At 44.2% G+C, this 25484-nt stretch overlaps 1 protein-coding gene across 3 annotated transcripts in view; it reads left to right on the forward strand.

Annotated features, from left to right (window-relative positions):
- LOC311130260 (Golgi-specific brefeldin A-resistance guanine nucleotide exchange factor 1-like) overlaps positions 1-25484 on the forward strand; it is a 118970-nt gene that overhangs the window by 71306 nt on the left and 22180 nt on the right. For 2 of the 3 annotated variants that reach the window (XM_084162972.1, XM_084162973.1), the window contains exons 5-17: positions 7233-7351; positions 9433-9541; positions 9941-10001; positions 16439-16493; positions 20208-20355; positions 20493-20683; positions 20834-21005; positions 21252-21463; positions 21555-21653; positions 21793-21987; positions 22219-22414; positions 22563-22700; positions 22815-22903. In XM_084162972.1, coding sequence (XP_084019098.1) covers positions 7233-7351; positions 9433-9541; positions 9941-10001; positions 16439-16493; positions 20208-20355; positions 20493-20683; positions 20834-21005; positions 21252-21463; positions 21555-21653; positions 21793-21987; positions 22219-22414; positions 22563-22700; positions 22815-22903 — 1784 coding nt within the window. Of the gene's footprint in view, positions 1-7232; positions 7352-9432; positions 9542-9940; positions 10002-16438; positions 16494-20207; positions 20356-20492; positions 20684-20833; positions 21015-21251; positions 21464-21554; positions 21654-21792; positions 21988-22218; positions 22415-22562; positions 22701-22814; positions 22904-25484 lie in introns of all 3 variants that reach the window. The other variant, XM_084162971.1, reaches the window with a different exon arrangement.

Raw genomic sequence — 25484 nt, forward strand, 5'->3', positions numbered from 1 at the left:
TTCCATTAAGAGGGGTGACTTGTTTATATTGGCAATCTGTGAGAACACAGTCATCATGGACTCGTTATCAATGCTTAAATGGACTTGTTGTTTACTACACAAATAGTACTGCCCGTCCTTGCTAGCGTCCTCGCTAGCGTCCTCATGGAAATGTGGCAAGCATGTATCTCCAGATGTTATTCTAAATAGCAGGGGTAGAATAAATGTTACATCTCCCACCGTCAAAACAGCTGCAACCCCTCGCTAAACTAAATAAGCTCCATTGTAACATTGAATAACACCATTTATCGCATCCCTGTCCTGAACATGTTGTTTTTATTGGCCTGTAATTTTATCATTCAGCTGTTATGTTGGCCAGTATTCTGTGAATAAAACAAATGTGGGAAGGGTAGGCTATGTGTAATTTAGATTTCAGCTCCACGACCATTGCTTTTGGCATGTGTCCTGAGGTGTACCGTAGTTGTGTTTTTCGAGACTGATCCTGCAAGCCCTTGGTATACCTGGCAAACTGAGTCTAGACGCACGTACTCACACACGCTCACACACACCACACCACACTCCCACAAACCACACACCATCACAGATCAGCCTTTCAAATCACTCCCCGACTCCCAGAGCCCCTGTCTGTCACTCAAAACCCAACGCCTGCTTCCTAATCCTATAACTCCCCACAACCTCCCCCCCCCCCCCCCCCCCCCCCCACACACACACCTCATCAGCGGGGTTCAAAGGGGTGGGTAACCATGGCAACGTGACCCAGCGGCCCTCAAGACAATGGCCCTCCAGCGCAGAATGAAGAGAAGGATATGACACGCTCAGATATTACCCTCCGTTTGAATTAAATCTGTGTTCCTCAAATGCTGTGAGGTCTTTCCCAGCTTGTTTAACACACTGAAGTCAATGGCATCATTTTCCCCTATACCATCTGTCTGCTCACACAGCAAGTGGCTAGTTGGATCACACAGTCGTTAGACGTATTGAGGAGCTGATAATGGTTAGGAAGTACTGGTTGTTTTGGACTCTGATCGTACATAAATACATGAATTTTTCAACAGCATATTACTGTACAATAAATGTAATGTAGCTGTAGTTAAATACTTAATCTGTCTAATAAAATGCTAAATAATGATTGAGTTGTAATGGAGATTGTATCTATAAAGTATTATGATTTAAATTGAAAAATAAATGATAGAGCTTTGATCAATGAAATTGATTAATTTTAGGCCTTCCCGAAAAAGTTGTAAAATACTGAAAATGATTTCTAATTGTAATCTATTTAGACATTAACATCGTTATTCAATAGATTAGCGTATTCACTAGAATAACTTATTCACTTCACGACTAGAATATGTACTTACTGTAGAATCTCAGATAAGAACGAAGGCAGGTCATCAAGTTGGTCCTGATGTCTTGTTGATTAGACAGTAAGTAGTGCCAAATTACAGGGCTTAATTACCATTTAAACCCAAATAGTTCCTAAATACTGCCTTAGTTATTTTCTGGTACTTACGACATGGTCATTTAAAGGAAGTGCCAGTACCTAGTCATTTACAATTGACTGCAGAGTCGGAGAGAAACTTCTTACCTTAATAACCAGGTGAACAACAGACGGTCTGTCTCATGTTCATAGAGTCATGTGAGATTGAATGAACGAATTAATGATCTTTCAGAGTCAAAGGGTTTTTATACTAATGAGCCTGCTCCATTAGTTTGTTCTGATTAGGCCTATCTGCAGTGAAAAGTCAACTTAGTATCCCTCTGTTCAGATATTTATGAGAGCTGGCTATCTATATTAGCTAAAGATATGACATGTAGCCTACATTAGTACTGCACACATAGGCCTACTCAATCTATCAAAACTTTGGGAAACGAAGTTTTGCTTTCATAACCCCAGCCAAAGGAAATGTCTAAAGTTTTTTGTTGGCCATTTATCACACCGTTGTACAAGCGGTATAAGAGGTTTAAAATGACTTCTGTTGGTGGTGAATGACTGATACTAAGAGACAGGCAGAGGGCTGATCCTGTTAAACACTGCCATCTGCTGGCTGCAGTGCCAAAAATGTTTAGATTTACTGGTCAGTCCCTCGTTTTTGATCATTTTATTTGTCAATTTGTAATAATTGCTATAGTTTTTTCCATTAGATGTATGGTAAGCCTTACGCTAATTAGAATCTCAATAGATTTCTCAACATCAGCTTACATTGATTAGGGATCAATTCACTTTGGGATAGTTTTCCCTCACTATAATGTTGTCTGTTATGGAAACAATGAACAGTTTTCTTCAAGTATCACAACTGAAAAGTCCAATTGCAAAAACATTTTAATAACAGGGATAATGCGGCCACTGGTGGCAGGCTAAATACGTCTCTCTCAGTCTGTCTGCTTTGTTGTATAGACGTAGTGGAGGTTTTTCTTTGTCTTTGAATGAATACAGAGCTCTACTGTCTCCCATGCCTGTGATGTGGTGGAGAGGGCTCAGTGCAAGTTTACATATTCTTAATATCCCTTCCCAAGGCTCCTCTCAGGAAAAACACACCGCAGCATGTAGCCCTGTTCCTTTTACCCTGCTTTCACTCCGAACATGTTCCCCTTCGCGTCGTCCCTTTGTCCCCCCGTCCCCCTTCCTCTATTTGCAATGGGCCCTGCCTTACCCAGTCTGTCGCCCTGGGGGGTCCGGAGAAGACGGAAGGAAGAGAGGGAAATTACACACAAACACTCCCACTCGCGCACACATTTCATTTAGTGAGGGCTAATTCCCCTCAATCTGTGGCCTGAGGTCTGCTGGCACGGAGGGAGTGCTGGCCTAAGCCCCTCCACTGATGGACATCCTGATCCCCTCCTCTCCAACATCCCTCAGAGCCTAGAGGCAGCACCACTCAGCCTGCTGAAGGCAGCCATGGCCACACCGGCTCATAGGACAGCTCAACTGAGCATTTGCCTTCATTACCCGCTCAAAAGAGAGGTGTTACATCATATAGGCATTTATATATAAAACATTTTTTAACATGAAGGCCAGTAAAGTCAACTTTTAATGCAGCGAAAATATTATTGCAACATTTGACGATCTGATAGAGGTATTTTACAAAAATGTTACCTGGGGCTGTCTGATAATGGGTTGTAGTGCTATTCAATCACAATTATTTTATAAAGCCCATTTTACATCAGCAGTTGTCACAAAGTGCTATTCAGAAGGAGACAGGTGAGCTTGCACTTACACTAAGGACTCCAGAGGCACTTACACTAAGGAAAAGTACACACCCTTTTGTTTGATTTGAGGAGATGTATTGGTCATTGTACAGTATGTGCCTCTGGAGTTTTTGTGTGTGTGGCAGTCTGAAACCCACTCTCCTCTCACTCGGCAGTTCTTTTAATTATCGGAGAGTCTGAATGTTCTTTTTTAACGTCTTACTACAGGACAGCTGTTCCAGCCACGCACGCCCAGCCAGCGGTGTTATTTTCACAATGGTCCTCCCTTTCTTAGGCTAGAGTTTGCCAATAGGGATTAGTATTTTTATCACTTCTGACATTCTGCTGGATAGCCCGTGGCTCCAGTTTCTGTGGTGGGATGAGACGTTTTCAGTACAACTTCCATGGTTGTTGTCACCCTCGCCTCTTGAGGGACGTTGGCATTACTCAGTTTCATTCGGCTAACCACGTTCCGCCGTTTCTCTGCTTCCACTCAACTGTCATTCACTCGAGTTTTCTCACAGCATCGACAAACGCTCCAAGACTTTACACACACTCTTTCACTAAACATCTCACTGATAAGTAACTTCTCCCCACTTCATTTTGCTAATGACAGCGATTATCGATGGTCAGTGGGAAGGATGGCACCAGCCTAAACCTCTCCCCCGCCCCTGCCTAAACCCCTCCTATTGTTTATCTGTCAATAAATAGAATGTTGTGTGGCATCAGAGCTCTACCTGGAAAGGCTTTCACTTGTTCTCCCTCTACTTCCCCTAGTATGCTCTGCTTATTAGGCCTAGTTAATGAAATGCTCCTTTTAAGAGCGATGTCAAAAGAAAAACATGCTGGCTCCAGGCCGCTATCTGGCCCTGTTGGGTTTCAAAACACTGGCTCCTGTTGCCTAGACAGCCAATTGGCCAGCACTACCCACAAAAGGCCACATCTGGTGATTAGATCTCCAGGCTTTGAAGGACCTTCTGGATGGACCGTGTGTGTGTGTGTGTGTGTGTGACCATCAGATATAAGATTTATTGGCTCAACGGTCCAATCATCCAATCATGCAGTGCTATCACTTGTCAGAAAACCTGTCCTCTCTGCATTATCTGTTTGACAGCAGCTGTCTGTGCATTAAACATGCATTAATGTAATGATGCGCTTCTAGATAGTTTTGTTTCCCCTTTTGCCTTAGCATGGAGCTGGTGGCCACACCAGATACTGACTGTTACTTTTCATTTTGACCCCCCCCCCCCCCCCCCTTTGTTCAAGGACACATTATTCAATTTCTGTTAGTCACATGTCTGTGGAACTTGTTCAGTTTATGTCTCAGTTGTTGAATCTTATTATGTTCATACAAATATTTACACATGTTAAGTTTGCTGAAAATAAACGCAGTTGACAGTGAGAGGACGTTTCTTTCTTTGCTGAGTTTATTTAGACCCCTTGACTTTGTCCACATTTTGTTACGTTACAGCCTTATTTTAAAATGGATTAAATAAAACATTTCCCTCATCAATCTACACACAATACCCCATAATGACAGAGCAAATACAGGTTTTTAGAAATGTTAGCACATTCATTAAAAAAAAACTGATAACTTATTTACATAAATATTCAGACCCTTTGTTATGAGACTCGAAATTGAGCTCAGGTGCGTCCTGTTTCCATTGATCATCCTTGAGATGTTTCTACAACTTGATTTGGAGTCCACCTGTGGTAAATTCAATTGATTGGACATGATTTGGAAAGGCACACACCTGTCTATATAAGGTCCCACAGTTGACAGTGCATGTCAGAGCAAAAACCAAGCCCTGAGGTCGAAGGAATTGTCCGTAGAGCTCCGAGACAGACAGGATTGTGTCAAGGCACAGATCTGGGGAAGGGTACCAAAAAAATTCTGCAGCATTGAAGGTCCCCAAGAACACAGTGGCCTCCATCATTCTTAAATGGAAGAAGTTTGGAACCACCAAGACTCTTCCTAGAGCTGGCCGCCCGGCCAAACTGAGCAATCGGAGGAGAAGGACCTAGTTCAGGGAGGTGACCAAGAACCCGATGGTCACTCTGACAGATCTCCAGAGTTCCTCTGTGGAGATGGGAGAACCTTCCAGAAGGACAACCATCTCTGCAGCACTCCACCAATCAGGCCATTATGGTAGAGTGGCCAGACGGAAGCGACTCCTCAGTAAAAGGCACATGACAGCCTGTTTGGAGTTTGCCAAAAGGCACCTAAAGGACTCTCAGACCATGAGGAACAAGATTCTCTGGTCTGATGAAACCAAGATTAAACTTTTTGGCCTGAATGCCAAGCGTCACGTCTGGAGGAAACCAGGCACTGCTCATCACCTGACCAATACCATACCTGCGGTGAAGCGTGGTGGTGGCAGCATCATGCTGTGGGGATGGTTTTCAGCGGCAGGTACTGGAAGAGTAGTCAGGATCGAGTGATAGATGAACGGAGCAAAGTACAGAGAGATCCTTGATGAAAACCTGCTCCAGAGCGCTCAGGACCTCAGACTGGGGTGAAGGTTCACCTTCCAACAGGACAACGACCCTAAGCACACAGCCAAAAGAACGCAGGAGTGGTTTCGGGACAAGTCTCTGAATGTCCTTGAGTAGCCCGGACTTGAACCTGATCGAACATCTCTGGAGAGACCTGAAAATAGCTGTGCAGCGACGCTCCCCATCCAACCTGACAGAGCTTGAGAGGATCTGCTGAGAAGAATGGGAGAAACTCCCCAAATACAGGTGTGCCAAGCTTGTAGCATCATACCCAAGAAGACTCGAGGCTGTTATTGCTGCCAAAGGTGTATCAACAAAGTACTGAGTAAAGGGTCTGAATACTTATGTAAATGTGATATTTCAATTTTTTATTTGTAATACATTTGCAAATATTTATAAAAACCTGTTTTGTCATAATGAGGTATTGTGTATAGATTGAGGGGGGAAAACGATTTAATCCATTTTAGAATAAGGCTGTAACGTAACAAAATGTGGAAAAGGTAAAGGGGTCTGAATACTTTCCGAATGCAGTGTGTGTATTCTCAATGAATTTGGTGGCGTTTTTTCCCCCCTGTTCAGAGAAATTAGTCATTGAAGTTGTTGTACATGAAGCGTATAAATGCTAATATAGGTACCATTGACTTGCATTAGATTTGTGACACATGCTAAAAAGTTAGCATTTGAAACAGTGGACAACAAAACCAACTCATGGATTGTTGTCTTACCTTCTCCATAGACTGCTTACATGGTGAGGAAACCAATGTCATTTTGTAATTTGGGTGAACTATCTGTTGAACATTGAGGGCGGGGGGGCAAATTGGGTGCAAACAAGTAGCTTAATTTCTCAGGTCAAATTATATTTCAACCAAATAATGTTGCAGGGAATGCTAATCTTATCTGTTTTGTAACAATTTCAGAACAATCTGAGATGGTAGGTGTCGAAATCCTCTTTCTTGTGCTTTTTGAGGTGGAACAACCCCATGGTATTTTACTTAGAATTTTTGCTATTTTAATTATTCAATTGCTCAGATGACAAAATGGTGTCTTCATTGATCATATTGGAACAGAATAGTGGTTTAGTTGGTCTGGAAAACAATGTCTGCCACACAGGTATGTTCGTTTCGAGGTTGAAGGCCACCATGAGGATTTCCTTAACATCAAACGTTTCACAGACTGGCTTGTTGCACAGGACTGGCATCTGGTAAAAAGATGGCATTATCAATGTGGCATTCCTCTCAATAACATCCTCCTCGACCTGCCTGCTTTGAACTGGCCTCCATTCAGGGGATACAGCAACACTCGCTAGCGGCTAACACTTGTTTCCCTTTCTCAGTTCGTTCTTGTTTTGAAGGACAATGCTATCCAACATTGTAATGTGCCTCTCACACAGTTTCAAATGTAGTTGTCACTTAAATTCAGCTGAAGTGTTGTGAGTGAAACTTGGCAGACTTGAGACTTGAATGAGCAGTGTAAGAAATGAGCGGTTTATAAAATGTCTGCTGATTTAAGGAGATGATCACAGTGGCCATCTTGTTGTCTGTCCTGTGCAGATGCTAACCACGAGGCGGCGGCGGAGGCCATCGAGAACATGGCGGACGCCGTCACACACGCCAGATTCGTAGGGACGGACCCCGCCAGCGATGAAGTAGTGCTCATGAAAATCCTACAGGTAATCTTACAGCTAGAATCTTACAGCCAAACGTGCACCAGACGATGATCAGTCAAACGTGTTTATTTCAAACAAGCCCCATCTCAAATGTAACCCTATTACCCATTTACAGTAGTGGACTATGCCATAGTTCTGAGTCATAAGCTCTGGCTAAGACACTGAATTAAACCCCAGCAAAAAAATAAAACGTCCCTTTTTCAGGACCCTGTCTTTCAAAGATAATTCGTAAAAATCAAAATAACTTCACAGATCTTCATTGTAAAGGGTTTAAACACTGTTTCCCATGCTTGTTCAATGAACCATAAACAATTAATGAACATGCACCTGTGGAACGGTCGTTAAGACACTAACAGCTTACAGACGGTAGACAATTAAGGTCACAGTTATGAAAACTTAGGACACTAAAGAGGCCTTTCTACTGACTGAAACACACCAAAAGAAAGATGTCCAGGGTCCCTGCTGATCTGTGTGAACGTGCCTTAGGCATACTGCAAGGCGGCATGAGGACTGCAGATAAATTGCAATGTCCGTACTGTGAGATGCCTAAGACAGCACTACAGGGAGACAGGACGGACAGCTGATGGTCCTCGCAGTGGCAGACCACGTGTAACAACACCTGCACAGGATCGGTACATCCGAACATCACACCTGCGGGACAGGTACAGGATGGCAACAACAACTGCCCGAGTTACACCACGAACGCACAATCCCTCCATCAGTGCTCAGACTGTCCGCAATAGGCTGAGAGAGGCTGGACTGAGGGCTTGTAGGCCTGTTGTAAGGCAGGTCCTCACCAGACATCACCGGCAACAACGTCACCTATGGGCACAAACCCACCGTCGCTGGACCAGACAGGACTGGCAAAAAGTGCTCTTCACTGACGAGTCGCGGTTTTGTCTCACCAGGGGTGATGGTCGGATTCGCGTTTATCGTCGAAGGAATGAGCGTTACACCGAGGCCTGTACTCTGGAGCGGGATCGATTTGGAGGTGGAGGGTCCGTCATGGTCTGGGGCAGTATGTCACAGCATCATCGGACTGAGCTTGTTGTCATTGCAGGCGATCTCAACGCTGTATGTTACAGGGAAGACATCCTCCTCCCTCATGTGGTACCCTTCCTGCAGGCTCATCCTGACATGACCCTCCAGCATGACAATGCCACCAGCCATACTGCTCGTTCTGTGCGTGATTTCCTGCAAGACAGGAATGTCAGTGTTCTGCCATGGCCAGAGAAGAGCCCAGATCTCAATCCCATTGAGCACGTCTGGGACCTGTTGGATCGGAGGGTGAGGGCTAGGGCCATTCCCATCAGAAATGTCCGGGAACTTGCAGGTGCCTTGGTGGAAGAGTAGGGTAACATCTCACAGCAAGAACTGGCAAATCTGCTGCAGTCCATGAGGAGGAGATGCACTGCAGTACTTAATGCAGCTGGTGGCCACATCAGATACTGACTGTTACTTTTGATTTTGACCCCCCCCCCCCCCCCCCCTTTTGTTCAGGGACACATTATTCAATTTATGTTAGTCACATGTCTGTGGAACTTGTTCAGTTTATGTCTCAGTTGTTGAATCTTGTTATGTTCATACAAATATTTACACATGTTAAGTTTGCTGAAAATAAACGCAGTTGACAGTGAGAGGACGTTTCTTTTTTTGCTGAGTTTATATGGGGAATGGGTTGTCACGTTTCTTTTTTTGCTGAGTTTATATGGGGAATGGGTTGTCATTTGAAACTTCATACAAGTGTATTTCATGCATGAATACCCTGGCTGGATTCCCTTTGAGGTTGAACTTTTACTGTATTATTGCATACCTCGTAAACAGAGGAGGCTGGTGGGAGGAGCTATAGGAGGATGGGCTCATTGTAATAGCTGGAATGGAATAAATGGACAGAGTCAAACATGTGGTTTCCATGTGTTTGATACCGTTCCAAATATTCCATTCCAGCCATTTCAATGAACCCGTTCTCCTATAGCTCCTCCCACCAGCCTCCTCTGTTCGTAATGGCCCATGTAGAACTGAGATGGCAACCCTGAATGTTACGCACACACTCACATGAACACATACTGTCTCTGCCTTAACAGGTCCTGAGGACTTTGCTGCTCACGCCCGTAGGAGCCCACCTGACCAACGAGTCTGTGTGTGAGGTCATGCAGTCGTGTTTCCGCATCTGCTTCGAGATGCGCCTCAGCGGTGAGTTCTCTCTCAGTAATTCTCCCAGTGATTGATACACCTGGAAGGAACTGCAGCTAGTCCACATGATTTGCTAAATCTAAGCTGTATTTTATTAAGCTTTTCCAGGGGAAAAAATCTGGAACTCCTAGATATGAACCCGATTCCCACGTTTAGCTTCCATGGACTCCGGTGTCCTCTTCACACTCAACTACAACTCTCACCTCCTCCTTCAGTCATTAGTAGTTCACTACCCCCCTTTACCCCCCAACCCTCCCTCAGTCCCTGAGCTGTGCTTTAATAAAATGCCCTCCTTATCCAGGCCAAACATAGACAGACAAGAGGACCCAGCCTGGCCTCTCTCCTCTTGTCCTCTGGGCTGTAATGGCACCTGCCTTGTTTGTTTTGCCCTCTCCACAGAGCTCCTGAGGAAATCAGCCGAACACACACTGGTGGACATGGTGCAGCTGCTGTTTTCCAGGTAACGGGAGGGGTGGGGGTGTGTGTGAGACAAGCCCAAGCCTCCCCACCGTACACTTGGACTGGAAACCTTCAGGAAATGAACTTCCAGTTTGTCTATAGAGAACCCTTTCAATTAGGATATTGGATTAGAGCGCCTACCCAGAAAACCACCGGGAGGGAAAGTTGGTAGGGTTAGGGCTTACCTCACTGTGCTCTGTGTAAATTACAAGTCTGTTTAATTTTACAAGTTGCTTCATAATCAGTGTCTGACTTTTTAGTTTGAAGATCATTTGGTAAACTTAAAATCCCGGTCCTCGTCATCAGACCTGCGAACCATTGGTTCTGTAAACGACCATGTTAAAGCGCCAATGATCATCATTCAAGCTTTTTAATACAAAAGTCAGTTTACCATCTACTGGTAATGGTATAATCCCTGTCAAGCCTCAATAGGAATTATCATTAAATACAGTGCCTTCAGAAAGTTTTCATACCCCTTGACTTTATCTACATTTTGTTGTGTTACAGCCTGAATTTCAAATTTTATTAAATTGAGATTTTGTGTTACTGGCCTACAAACAATACCCCATCATGTCAAAGTGGTAGAATGTTTGTTTTCTCAACATTTGTACAAATTAATAAAAACTTAAAAGTTAAATTGTCTAGAGTCGATAAGTATTCAACCCCTTTGTTATGGCAGAGCAAAAAACCAAGCCATGAGGTCGAAGTAATTGTCCGTAGAGCTCAGAGACAGGATTGTGTCGAGGCACAGATCTGGGGAAGGGTACCAAAAGATTTCTGCAGCATTGAAGATCCCCAAGAACACAGGGGCCTCCATCATTCTTAAATGGAAGAAGTTTGGAACCACCAAGACTCTTCCAAGAGCTGGCCGCCCGGCCAAACTTAGCAATCGGGGGAGAAGGGCCTTGGTCAGGGAGGTGACCAAGAACCCGATGGTCACTCTGACAGAGCTCCAGAGTTCCTCTGTGGAGATGGGACAACCATCTCTACAGCACTCCACCAATCAGGCCTTTATGGTAGAGTGGCCAGACGGAAGCCACTCCGCAGTAAAAGGCAAATGACAGCCCTCTTGGTGTTTTGCCAAAAGGCACCTAAAGGAGTCTTAGACCATGAAGGTGGAAAGCTCCTTGGTGTACACATCACCGACAAATTGAAATGGTCCACCCACGCAGCCAGTGTGGTGAAGGCGGCGCAACAGAGCTTCAACCTCAGGAGGCTGAAGAAATGTGGCTTATCACCTAAAACCCTCACAAACTTTTACAGATGCACAATTGAGAGCATCCTGTCGGGCTGTATCACCGCAACTGCACCTCCCACAACCGCAGGGCTCTCCAGAGGGTGGTGCGGTCTGCCGAACGCATTACCGGGGGCAAACTACCTGCCCACCAAGACACATACAGCACCCGATGTCACAGGAAGGCCAAAAAGATCATCAAGGACATCAACCACCCGAGCCACTGCCTGTTCACACCGCCGTCATCCAGAAGGCGAGGTCAGTACAGGTGCTTCAAAGCTGGGACCGAGAGAATGAAAAACAGCTTCTATCTCAAGGCCATCAGACTGTTAAATAGCCATCACTAGCACATTAGAGGCTGCTGCTGCCTATTGAAATCACTGGCCACTTTAAGAAATGGAACACTAGTCACTAATAATGTTTACATATCTTGCACTACTCATCTCATATGTATATACTGCATTCTATTCTATAATATTCTTCTGTATCTTAGTCCATGCCGCTCTGTCATTGCTTGTCCATATATGTATATATTCTTAAATCCCATTCCTTTTTTGTGTGTATTGGGTATATGTTGTGAAATTGTTAGATATTACTGCACTGTCGGAGCTAGAAGCACAAGCATTTCACTACACCCGCTATAACATCTGCTAAACACGTGTATGTGACAAATAAAATTTGATTTGATTTGAGAAACAAGATTCTCTGGTCTGATGAAACCAAGATTGAACTCTTTAGCCTGAATGACAAGCGTCACGTCTGGAGGAAACATGGCACCATCCCTACGGTGAAGCATGGTGGTGGCAGCATCATGCTGTAGGGATGTTTTTCAGCAGCAGGGACTGGGAGACTAGTCAGGATCGAGGGAAAGATGAACAGAGTAAAGTACAGAGATCCTTGATGAAATCCTACTCCAGAGCCCCAGGACCTCAGACTGGGGTGAAGGTTCACCTTCCAACAGGACAACGACCCTAAGCACACAGCCAAGACAACGCAGGAGTGGTTTCGGGACAAGCCTCTGAATGTCATTGAGTGGCCCAGCCAGAACCATGACTTGAAACCGATTTGAACATCTCTGGAGAGGCCTGAAAAATAGCTGTGCAGCGACGCTCCCCATCCAACCTGACAGAGCTTGAGAGATCTTCAGAGAAGAATGGGAGAAACTCCCCAAATACAGGTGTGCCAAGCTTGTAGCGTCATACCCAAGAAGTCCTGAGGCTGTAATCGCTGCCAAAGGTGCTTTAACAAAGTACTGAGTAAAGGTTCTGAATACTTATGTAAATGTCATATTTTTTTGGGTGTATAACTTTGCAACAATTTAAAACAACTGTTTTTGCATTGTCTTTATGGGGTATTGTGTGTATATTGATTAGGGGGGAAAAGCAATTTCAATCAATTTTAGAATAAGGCTGTAACGTAACAAAATGTGGAAAAGGTCGAGGGGTCTGAATACTTTCCGAATGCACTGTATAGTGTAAGTTCAGGAGTAAAAATGTGCTTAACAAGTCACATAAAAGTTGCATGGACTCACTCTGTGTGCAATAATAGTGTTTAACATGATTTTTTAAATAACTACCTGCATACAATTTTCTGTGGTCCCTCAGTTGAACAGTGAATTTCAACCACGGATTCAACCACAAAGACCAGGGAGGTTTTCCAATTCCTCGCAAAGAAGGGCACCTATTGGTAGATGAAGAAAAAAAGCAGACTTTGAATATCCCTTTTTTTTTTTTTATTGTTTTTATTTATTTCACCTTTATTTAACCAGGTAAGCCAGTTGAGAACAAGTTCTCATTTACAACTGCGACCTGGCCAAGATAAAGCAAAGCAGTGCGATAAAAACAACAACACAGAGTTACATATAGGGTAAAACAAAACATAAAGTCAAAATACAACAGAAAATATATATACAGTGTGTGCAAATGTAGCAAGTTATGGAGGTAAGGCAATAAATAGGCTATAGTGCAAAATAATTACAATTAGTATTAACACTGGAATGATAGATGTGCAAGAGATGATGTGCAAATAGAGATACTGGGGTGCAAATGAGCAAAAATAAATAACAATATAGGGATGAGGTAGTTGGGTGGGCTAATTTCAGATGGGCTGTGTACAGGTACAGTGATCGGTAAGGTGCTCTGACAACTGAATATCCCTTTGAGCATGGTGAAGTTATTAATTACACTTTGGATGGTGTATCAATATTCCCAGTCACTACAAAGATATGGGCATCCTTCCTAACTCAGTTGCATTAGAGGAAGGAAACCTCTCAGGGATTTCACAATGAGGCCAATGGTGACTTAAAATTACACAGTTTAATGGCTGTGATAGGAGAAAACTGAGGATGGATCAACAACATGTAGTTACTCCACAATACTAACCTAAATGACAGAGTGAAACGAAGGAAGCCTGTACAGAATAAAAATATTTGGAAACATGCATTCTGTTTGTAACAAGGCACTAAAGTCATTCTGCAAAAAATTTGACAAAGCAATTCACTTTTAGTCCTGGAATACAAAGTGTTAGGTTTGGGGCAAATCCAATTCAACACATTACTGAGTACCACTCTCCATATTTTCAACTATAGTGGGGGCTGCATTATGTTATGGGATGCTTGTAATCGTTAAGGAGTGGGGAGTTTTTCAGAGTAAAGAAATGGAATGGAGCTAAGCACAGGCAAAATCCTAGAGGAAAAGCTGGTTCCACCAGATACTGGGAGATGAATTCACCTTTTAGCAGGACAACAACTTAAAGCACAAGGCCAAATCTACACTGGAGTTGCTTACCATCTGTTTGAAAATCTTTGGTAAGACCTGAAAATGGTTGTCTAGCAATGATCAACAACCAATTTGACTTGAAGAATTTTGAAAAGAATAATGGGCAAATGTTGCACAATCCAGTTGTGCAAAGCTCTTAGAGACTTACCCAGAAAGACTCACAGCAGTAATCGCTGCCAAAGGTGATTCTAACATGTATTGACTCAAGATATATTAGTGTTTTTATTTTTCATTATTGTTTTTACAAATGTTAGAATTCCACTTTGACATTACAGACTATTTTGTGTAGATCGTTGACAGAAAATGACAATTAAATCCATTTTAATCCTACTTTGTAACACAACAAAATATGAAAAACGTCAAGGGGTGTGAATACTTTCTAAAGGCATTGTATATTAACGTCCTCAGCAACACTTTGTGTCTTAATTTCCCTCTGCATTCAGAGGTCAACAGGGCGCTGGTTCACTAATGCAATAACATGATTCTCTACCGACACCGCATGGTGGGGCAGCACGCCACATTGCTCCCCCCTCTCCCAGAGGCCTGTACATTAGACTTCCAGTCACATCGTCTCACAGACGAGTGGATGAGCCTGCAGAGCGCCAGACTGTATGATCTGCATATAGATGAAGAGGAGCGTCTCCCCCATAAACACACACACACACACAGAATTAGCATGACCAGTAATCCTGGCAGAAATTATCATAAAATCAGCCGGAATAGAGTCGTCTCATTCTCTAAATGTATTACGCTCCCACCCCTCGCCACCTCAAGAATAAACAGAGCTCAAAACAAAGTCACGGTGTAATTCTCTGTCTTGGAGGCACATGGATCTCGGACGAAGCTATTTGATGCAGGATTTGTTAAGAAACGTGGTGTCTTCACAATAGAGCCAGTTGATATCACTAAGTCACCATCAGGACATTCTTTGTGTATTTGTGTCGTCATTGGGAGTTATGTGTTATGCACTGCAGCAGCTTGTTATCATATCTCTTACAACACTGTTTATTAGTTGTGGAAATATGGAAATATAAATAATGACAGCCATTGCATAAAAGGAGGCATCCGTGGTGAAAAGATGTAGGCCTATTATTACAACTTCCCTTCTCACAACAACATGCAAGTACCTTGAGGATGCCTATTACGTAGACTCACTTACTCACCCAGCCCCCTCTTGTCCACGGCTCATCCATAATAAAGATGTAAGAGCCTTGGGCCCCAGGCTGGGCATAATGAGCAGTGGACCTCATTGAGTGCTCAGGAGGAGGCTTAGATTGCCTGCTGAAAGTATTATGGATGTTAATCTGTTGGACCCACCGATCATCCAATAATCGAGCTTGCAAGACAACACTCTATTAACACGGAGTTAACGTCAGGGGCCCCCGTCTCCCTGTGTGTGTGTCTGTGGCAGCCAGTGACATCTCATTTGCCGCAAAGCCCAAGAGTCCACAGAGCACAGGGCTCTCAGACAATGTGTGATGAGTTAGAACATTACGCTGCACAGCTCATCTCATCAAGCCACTGAGAAGCTCATCTTGGTTGGGAATGAAAATGCAGGGCCTTCAGAGACAGATTGCTTCTGTCAGCCCAGTGCCTCATAATCATTGTTCTCTCTCTGTGTTTATGGTTATTTTCATGGAGCTTTGGTTAGTTTAACAAACTTTGTTTAGCAGTTGTCAACTTCGACACCAGCTGTTTTTATTTTACTGTCCGCAAGCCTTTGTGGGATTTAATTAAATTTCATCTAAGATGACAAACAATTTTCAGTTATTTGTCCCTGCTTGGATATTGACATGTATGAGGTTGCACAATACAGATTTTATTTTCAGTGTGGCCTTAATGACATTTAGTCTCCATGTTAGTTTAAACTGTAATATCCAAGTACTACCCTTGGTGTCACACAGTTTGCTAGGGCTTAAAGCCATCTGTGCTCTTAATGGCCGTGTACTTTTATAATCGCCACCGGGCACAGTCAGAAGAGGACTGGCCACTCCTTAGAGCCTGGTCCCTCTAGGTTTCTTCTTAGGTTCCAGTCTTTCTAGGGAGTTTTTCCTAGCACTGTGCTTCTGCATTGCTTGCTCTGGGGTTTTAGGATCGGTTTCTGTATAAGCACTTTGTGACAACTGCTGATGTAAAAAGGGCTTTACAACTACATTTGATTTGATTGATTGCTCTAGCTCTGCATATAAAAGTGACTCACCTTCAAATATCCCCTGCAAACGGAAACTGTTTTGTTGGTGTGGATATCAGGTTTCCTGTCGCCTCACGGTGGCTGATGAATGAATGACTTTGAATTGACGGTAGAGGTTGAGAAGGCACAGGAACTCAACGCCGAGGGAGGAGAGGACAGGACAAGGTATCACATAGCTACATTAATGAATGTATAAGTCTGATAATTGACATCCATTTCACCCTTTTTTTTTTCAGACTACCCCAGTTTAAAGAGGAGGCCAAAAGTTTTGTGGGCGCCAACATGAAGAAGGTAAACTCAAGTTACGCCTAATGTATGCACGCATGACTAAGTCACTTTGGATAAAAGCGTCTGCTAAATGGCATATTATATTATGTTGAATGTGCCAGTACTGTCTGGCTATGACTCATTTTCTTGCATCGCCCCCTCCCCTTGTCTCCTCCTGGTTCCTGTCATCCCCATGGTGCTGTGAATAATCATTGTACTCTGCAGGGATGGCCACCGCAACAACACCTCTTTTTACTAGGTCTCTACTCCCCCAAGGCCAAAAAGAAAAGAATATATTGTCTTGTGGTGCAGAATTGCAACAGGATACCCAAAATGCCCATCCCTCCCTCCACTTCCACCCATCATGGTGGCATGCTTTTCCCAATATCACCTCCATCTCATCAGATTCTGCATTTGATTATTTTTTTCTTTTCTTAGAGTTCCTCTTTTCAAAATGCACATTTGCTTGTGTTCCCTCCCACAGATCCCATCCTGTATCCTGGACATACATGATCTTATTTGTGCAGAGCAGCCTAAAAACACCAATCAGAGGGGCTTAGAGAGGGTACTTGTTAAAGACACACCTTTCGATTGGCTCTCGGCTAGTGCATTGAAATAGGCCAGGGTAGCATGGCTTTCTGGAGTGAAAGCATGAGGGTGCATTTTAGGGACATTTCAGCATTTTCTTAGAACTTGGGTTTAAAGGAATTTCATATTTCCACAACTCAAATTTCACATCAATTATTAACACCATAAAAATACATTTCATTATTTGGTGGTTAGATTATTATTATTATTTTTATCCCACTAAACAACTCAATTCAACTTAATTTAAAGGAAAATAAATACAGGTTAATGGTTTCAGGCTGTACGACATATTAAGTTATTTCAGACTGTTCATGTATTCATACCCATTTGTATTTACAGTGCATTCGGAAGGTTTTCAGACCCCTTCCCTTTAACTTATTATTTTTTCCCTCATCAATCTACACACAATACCCCATAATGACAAAGCGAAAACAGGTTTTTAAAACTGTTTGCAAATGTATTAAAAATAAAAAACAGATTATTTACCTAAGTATTTAGACCCTTTGCTAGGAGACTTGAAATTGAGCTCAGGTGCATCCTGTTTCCATTGATCATCCTTGAGATGTTTCTACAACTTGATTGGAGTCCATCTGTGGTAAATTCAATTGATTGGACATGATTTGGAAAGGCACACACCTGTCTATATAAGGTCCCACAATTGACAGTGTATGTCAGAGCAAAAACCAAGCCATGAGGTCGAAGGAATTGTCCGAAGAGCTCCGAGACAGGATTGTGTCGAGGCACAGATCTGGGGAAGGGTACTAAAAAAATTCTGCAGCATTGAAGGTCCCCAAGAACACCTTGGCCTCCATCATTCTTAAATGGAAGAAGTTTGGAACCACCAAGACTCTTTGTAGAGTTGGCCGCCCAGCCAAACAGAACAATCGGGGGAGAAGGGCCTTGGTCAGGGAGGTGACCAAGAACCCGATGGTCACTCTGACAGTGCTCCAGAGTTCCTCTGTGGAGATGGAAGAACCTTCCAGAAGGACAACCATCTCTGCAGCACTCCACCAATCAGGCCTTTATGGTAGAGTGGCCAGACGGAAGCCGCTCAGTAATAAGCAAATGACAGCCCATTTGGAGTTTGCCAAAAGGCACCTAAAGGACTCTCAGACCATGAGAAACAAGATTCTCTAGTCTGATGAAACCAAGATTGAACTCTTTAGCCTGAATGCCAAGCGTCACGTCTGGAGGAAACATGGCACCATCCCTACGGTGAAGCATGGTGGTGGTGGCAGCATCATGCTGTGGGGATGTTTTTCAGCGGCAGGGACTGGGTGACAAGTCAGGATCAAGGGAAAGATGAACAGAGCAAAGTACAGAGAGATCCTTGATGAAAACCTGCTCCAGAGAGCTCAGGACCTCAGACTGGGGTGAAGGTTCACCTTCCAACAGGACAACGACCCTAAGCACACAGCCAAGACAACCCAGGAGTGGCTTCGACAAGTCTCTGAATGTCCTTGAGTGGCCCAGCCAGAGCCCGGACTTGAACCCGATCGAACATCTCTGGAGAGACCTGAAAATACCTGTGCAGCGACGCTCCCCATCCAACCTGACAGAGCTTGAGAGGAACTGCAGAGAAAAATGGGAGAAACTCCCCAAATACAGGTGTGCCTATCTTGTAGCTGCCAAAGGTGCTTTAACAAAGTACTGAGTAAAGGGTCTGAATACTTATGTAAATGTGATATTTCAGTTTTTTATTTTACATTTCTAAAAAGCTATTTTTGCTTTGTCATTATGGGGTATTGTGTGTAGATTGATGAGGTGGAAGAAAACAATATAATCCATTTTAGAATAAGGCTGTAATGTAACAAAATGTGGAGAAAGTAAAGGGTCTGACTACATTCCGTATGCATCGTGTGGCTTGGATTGGACATTTCCCTGGCATTTCTGATTTTAGCCTCGTACCACAAACAGAAAAAAGAAGAAAAAAAAGTGACACTTTTATTTCACAATCATACCTCTTCAAACCTAGACTCCAAATGTACAAATATTGATGGGCACCAGAAATGTCAGCTTGAAGCAGTTACAATCATACCCCTTCAAACCTAGACTCCAAATGTACAAATACAAATATTGATGGGCACCAGAAATGTCAGCTTGAAGCAGTTACAATCATACCCCTTCAAACCTAGACTCCAAATGTAAAAATACAAATATTGATGGGCACCAGAAATGTCAGCTTGAAGCAGTTAAAATGTGAAGTTTGCCATTCTGTCTGATTGCTTGCCCTTCACTGTGCTGTCTGGTTTGGCCTGCTCATTCTTGAATGTCTCTGTATGGAGCTTGCCTGCCCCCCCCCCCTAACCCACCACCCCCTTCCCCAAACAAGCCCATCCCAGGGGAGTTTGTATGGTACTCTGTTTGGACCCCCCGCCCCCCATGCATCACTGAGTGAGTCTGTTGTCTGTATGCTGCTGCTGACATGTAGTCCATCACTAATCACGGGCACCTGCCCCCTTCTCTCCTGAGGCTTACAATATATTGTGGAAAAACAAACGAGTGCAGGTAAGGAGATGACTGGTGACTGTTGGAGAATGACCATCCCTCCTCCTTATCCTCCCCTACTCTCCTCTCCTCTCCTCTTGTTCTGAACCCACTAACCACCCCCTTTTGAAGATTCATACACAATGCTAATGGGCCCATTTTCTTTGGGACCAAAATACCATTTGTAGATGTATTTAAAATATTTATTGATTTAGTTAGATTAATTGTAAAGTGTTAGAGTAGACAAACAAACCCATGCCATGCCTTTTTTTTGTGGTTGCTTGAATTAGTTTCTTGTGTTTAATCCTGTGTTTGACTTTTTGTTGAATTCTCTTATTTCACCCTCAAACATATATTGTATCTTTCCGGTGGGGTGACTGCTATGCAGTCTCAGCTGTTGCTAAACAGTATGGAGCATGTGGCTGCATTTGTGTTCGGTGACAGTCTTATGTTTTCAGATGTCTGTCTATGACTTTCTGTTTTAAGACTGTGTTATGGGGCACTGTCCAAATACTGTATGGAAAATAATCCTATTGCCTAAGCCCAACCTGATACTGTCGTCTGTACAATATATGATGATATTACCACACCATCTAGCCAAGGGCACAGCCAGTGGTTGTATGTGCATGTGTGTACTGACTGAGTGTGTTCTACCGGTTTCAGCTGAAGATGCGTGCTGGTGGGATGAGTGAGTCATCAAAGTGGAAGAAGCAGAAACGCTCGCCCCGGCCCCCCCGTCACATGGTTAGAAGCGCCTCGGGCGGGTTGGAGCAGGCCCCTACCACCACCCTCAGCAACAACAACCTCTCTGGTGAGACCCAGTCTTGTATGAAGATGTTCTTTTCCCCCCACATTTTATTGGTTTTTCAGACAGTGTTAGAAACAAGATCAGGGGGATAGACATAGGATGTAAATTCTGATGTAGCTAACACTGTGTGTTTGTACCAGGTGGTGTCCCGTTCATCGAGCAGGGTAGTTTGTCTGTCTCAGACAGCGTGGCCTCCTCCATGTCCAGCCCCACAGACAGCGGCCTGGACACCTGCTCCAAGACCACCTCCAGAGAGGACCTGACAGACCTGGACCAGAGCAGCTCTGCTGACACCACCCCTTCCACAGAGCCTGGACGCCTGGACACTCAGGTGGGTGGGTAGGTGGGTGGGTGGGTGGGTGGGGGGTGGGGGGGGGGGGGAGCACTGGAATCAGCTATGTTATCTGTCACTTTGTGCATATTTCTACTTTGTTAGTGCTCATCAATGTTCATACGCTGATGTTTCTGTTTCCCCTGCCAGTCTGAGGGGAGGCAGGTGGAGCGTGCCAAGTCAGCCTCGGTGGAGTCCATTCCTGAGGTCCTAGAGGACGGAGACTCTGTGACGGAGCAGTCGGACTCAGCCTCATTACATGACATGGACTACGTCAACCCCAGAGGAGTCCGCTTCACACCACAGCAAACACAGAGAGACGGTGAGGATGGTGAGCCCTCTTACCACCACCAGCATTCAGTTTGGGTTTCACCCTGTTCCACTTCACGTCTCACCATGTGTGTCTCCTTATGTCTCTCCTCATGTCTGTTCATGTCTCAACACGTCTCACAACTTGTCTCTGCGTGTCTCCTTTTATATCCCATGTCTCACCCCAACTGATGTCTCACCCAAATTATGCCTTTGAATCCTCTCCTAACTGTCATGTTGTCATTTCCAAACCTCCCAGGTGCGGCTCTCGTCCCCTACGGCCTGCCCTGTCTGCGGGAGCTCTTCCGCTTCCTCATCTCGCTGACCAACCCCCATGACCGCCACAACACGGAAGCCATGATGCACATGGGCCTGCAGCTGCTGACCGTGGCTCTGGAGGCGGCCCACATAGCCCCCTACCAGTCACTGCTGGGCCTGGTCAAAGACGAGCTTTGCAGACACCTCTTCCAGGTACTGTACACCACAAGCTTGTTCAGGAGGGGAACCTTCTATTGCGTCTGTTCAACACAATACAACATAACTAACATGTTTTCTATTTCAGTTGCTAAGTGTGGACCGTATGAACCTGTATGCCGCCTCCATACGAGCGTGCTTCTTGCTCTTTGAGAGCATGCGAGGACATTTGAAGTTTCAGCTTGAGGTACTTGGAGTGTTTATTTTCTTTGCTTTCGATATTGTCACACACTGACTAGTTTGACACAACCACACACAAGCTGAGTCATGGTAAAACAACCAACTAAACAGAGTGACCAACTTAACCACCTTCTCTCTGTCTGTAGATGTATCTGAAGAAGCTGATGGACATCATCACTTCAGAGAACATGAAGATGCCCTATGAGATTAAGGAGATGGCCCTGGAGGCCCTGGTGCAGCTCTTGAGGATCCCCAGCTTCGTCACCGAGCTCTACATCAACCACGACTGTGACTTCTACTGCTCCAATCTGTTTGAAGACCTCACCAAGCTGCTCTCCAAGGTGGGAACTGACGACGCCTGTTCTCTGGCCACACTCACACTCACTTGATGATCACTCTGGAGATCTTTAGGGTTTTATTTACTTTCTAAAGTCTGCATTAGAAGAGTGTCCACTGTCCCGTTCATTTATTTCCATTTGATGCATACCATAATGCTCCATGCTTTTAATTTTCAGGGTAACATTGTTCTCTTTTGTTGACATATGGTGTGCTTGTATCATGTTGTCTTGCAGAATGCCTTCCCTGTGTCCGGACAGCTCTACACAACCCACCTCCTCTCACTAGAGGCCCTACTGACGGTGATTGACAGCACTGAGGCCCACTGCCAGGCCAAGGTGCTCAACAGCACCGCTCAGCAGGACCAATCAGCAGAAACTGTGTTAGCAGAAGGGGAGGGCTCAACCAATGACCGTACAGACACAACCACGGGTATGCAGATTTCTCTCATAAACTTGGTATACTTTCTGCTTTGATGGTCTCATACTATAATGGGCTTTGTCCATCATTTACATTGACAATGGTTGTATCAGATGTGTATAGAGGGGTATTCATTAATGTTTTTCTCATGTGGTTGTAGATGCGAGCAGGCAGGTGAACAGTGCCAATGGTCAGAATGTTCCAGAGGCTGACAGCGTGCCCCTACCACCTACCAGTGGGCACCTGATGGCAGAGAAGATGAGACTGGGCAGACAAGACCAGGAGGAGACAGAACCAGGTAGGTTTGCTTTTACTAACCAGTGGCCAGGTCTCCTCAAGCACTGGGTTAGCATTCAGGTTCATAGACATGAATGAAATTGAATTAAAAGTGAAAGTTGTATTTTTATTTTAGCTGAGAAGAAAGAACCGAAAAAGCCACAACGCTTCTCGTCTTGTTTACCTGATTCTCAAGAGCTGTTGGACATCAGAAGTAAAAAGAAGGTATGTTTAAAAAAGGATGTGTGTGTATGGATGTATGTATGTATGCGTGTATACAGTGGGGAGAACAAGTATTTGATACACTGCCGATTTTGCAGGTTTTCCTACTTACAAAGCATGTAGAGGTCTGTAATTTTTATCATAGGTACACTTAAACTGTGAGAGACGGAATCTAAAACAAAAAATCAAGAAAATCACATTGTATGATTTTTAAGTAATTCATTTGCATTTTATTGCATGACATACGTATTTGATACATCAGAAAAGCAGAACTTAATATTTGGAACAGAAACCTTTGTTTGCAATTACAGAGATCATACGTTTCCTGTAGGTCTTGACCAGGTTTGCACACACAGCAGCAGGGATATTGGCCCACTCCTCCATACAGACCTTCTCCAGATCCTTCAGGTTTCGGGGCTGTCGCTGGGCAATACAGACTTTCAGCTCCCTCCAAAGATTTTCTATTGGGTTCAGGTCTGGAGACTGGCTAGGCCACTCCAGGACCTTGAGATGCTTCTTACGGACCCACTCCTTAGTTGCCCTGGCTGTGTGTTTCGGGTCGTTGTCATGCTGGAAGACCCAGCTACGACCCATCTTCAATGCTCTTACTGAGGGAATGAGGTTGTTGGCCAAGATCTCGCGATACATGGCCCCATCCATCCTCCCCTCAATACGGTGCAGTCGTCCTGTCCCCTTTGCAGAAAAGTATCCCCAAAGAATGATGTTTCCACCTCCATGCTTCACGGTTGGGATGGTGTTCTTGGGGTTGTACTCATCCTTCTTCTTCCTCCAAACACGGCGAGTGGAGTTTAGACCAAAAAGCTATATTTTTGTCTCATCAGACCACATGACCTTCTCCCATTCCTCCTCTGGATCATCCAGATGGTCATTGGCAAACTTCAGACGGGCCTGGACATGCGCTGGTTTGAGCAGGGGGACCTTGCGTGCGCTGCAGGATTTTAATCCATGACGGCGTAGTGTGTTACTAATGGTTTTCTTTGAGACTGTGGTCCCAGCTCTCTTCAGGTCATTGACCAGGTCCTGCCGTGTAGTTCTGGGCTGATCCCTCACCTTCCTCATGATCATTGATGCCCCACGAGGTGAGATCTTGCATGGAGCCCCAGACCGAGGGTGATTGACCGTCATCTTGAACTTCTTCCATTTTCTAATAATTGCGCCAACAGTTGTTGCCTTCTCACCAAGCTGCTTGCCTATTGTCCTGTAGCCCATCCCAGCCTTGTGCAGGTCTACAATTGTATCCCTGATGTCCTTACACAGCTCTCTGGTCTTGGCCATTGTGGAGAGGTTGGAGTCTGTTTGATTGAGTGTGTGGACAGGTGTCTTTTATACAGGTAACGAGTTCAAACAGGTGCAGTTAATACAGGTAATGAGTGGAGAACAGGAGGGCTTCTTAAAGAAAAACTAACAGGTCTGTGAGAGCCGGAATTCTTACTGGTTGGTAGGTGATCAAATACTTATGTCATGCAATAAAATGCTAATTAATTACTTAAAAATCATACAATGTGTGAAGGTCTGTATGGAGGAGTGGGCCAAAATCCCTGCTGCAGTGTGTGCAAACCTGGTCAAGACCTACAGGAAACATATGATCTCTGTAATTGCAAACAAAGGTTTCTGTACCAAATATTAAGTTCTGTTTTTCTGATGTATCAAATACTTACGTCATGCAATAAAATGCAAATTAATTACTTAAAAATCATACAATTTGATTTTCGGGATTTTTGTTTTAGATTCCGTCTCTCACAGTTGAAGTGTACCTATGATAAAAATTACAGACCTCTACATGCTTTGTAAGTAGGAAAACCTGCAAAATCGGCAGTGTATCAAATACTTGTTCTCCCCACTGTATTTATTTCATAAACAAAGTTATGCAACACCCAATTCCCCTGTGTGAAAAAGTAATTGCCCCCTTACACTCAATAACTGGTTGTGCCACCTTTAGAATGCAGTGTTTGGTTTTCGCCAGGCATAATGGGACCCATCTCGTCCAAAATGTTATACTTTTGAATCATATGTCCATAAAACGTTCTTCCAAGAGTCTTTATGATCATCCAGGTGCTTTTTGGCAAACTTGAGTAAACTTTTTGGACGAGATGGGTCCCATTATGCCTGACGAAAACCAAACACTGCATTCCACAGTAAGAACATCATACCAAAGGTCAAGCATGGTGGTGGTGGTGTGATGGTTTGGGGATGCTTTGCTGCCTCAGGACCTGGACGACTTGCCTTAATAGAAGGAACCATGAATTCTGCTCTGTATCAGAGAATTCTACAGAGAGAATGCCAGACCATCCGTCTGTGAGCTGAAGCTGAAGCGCAGCTGGGTCATGCAGCAAGACAATGATCCAAAACACACAATCAAGTCTACATGAAAATTGCTAAAAAGCAACAAATTGAAAGTTTTGGAATGGCCTAGTCAAAGTCCAGACCTAATCCCAATTGAGATGTTGTGGCAGGACTTGAAACGAGCAGTTCATGCTTGAAATCCCACACGTCACTGAGTTAACGTAGTTCTGCATGGAAGAGTGGGCCAAAATACCTCCACAGCGACGTGAGAGACTGATCA

Source organism: Coregonus lavaretus, assembly GCF_964263955.1.
Source record: "Coregonus lavaretus genome assembly, chromosome: 1".
Lineage (NCBI taxonomy): Eukaryota > Metazoa > Chordata > Actinopteri > Salmoniformes > Salmonidae > Coregonus > Coregonus lavaretus.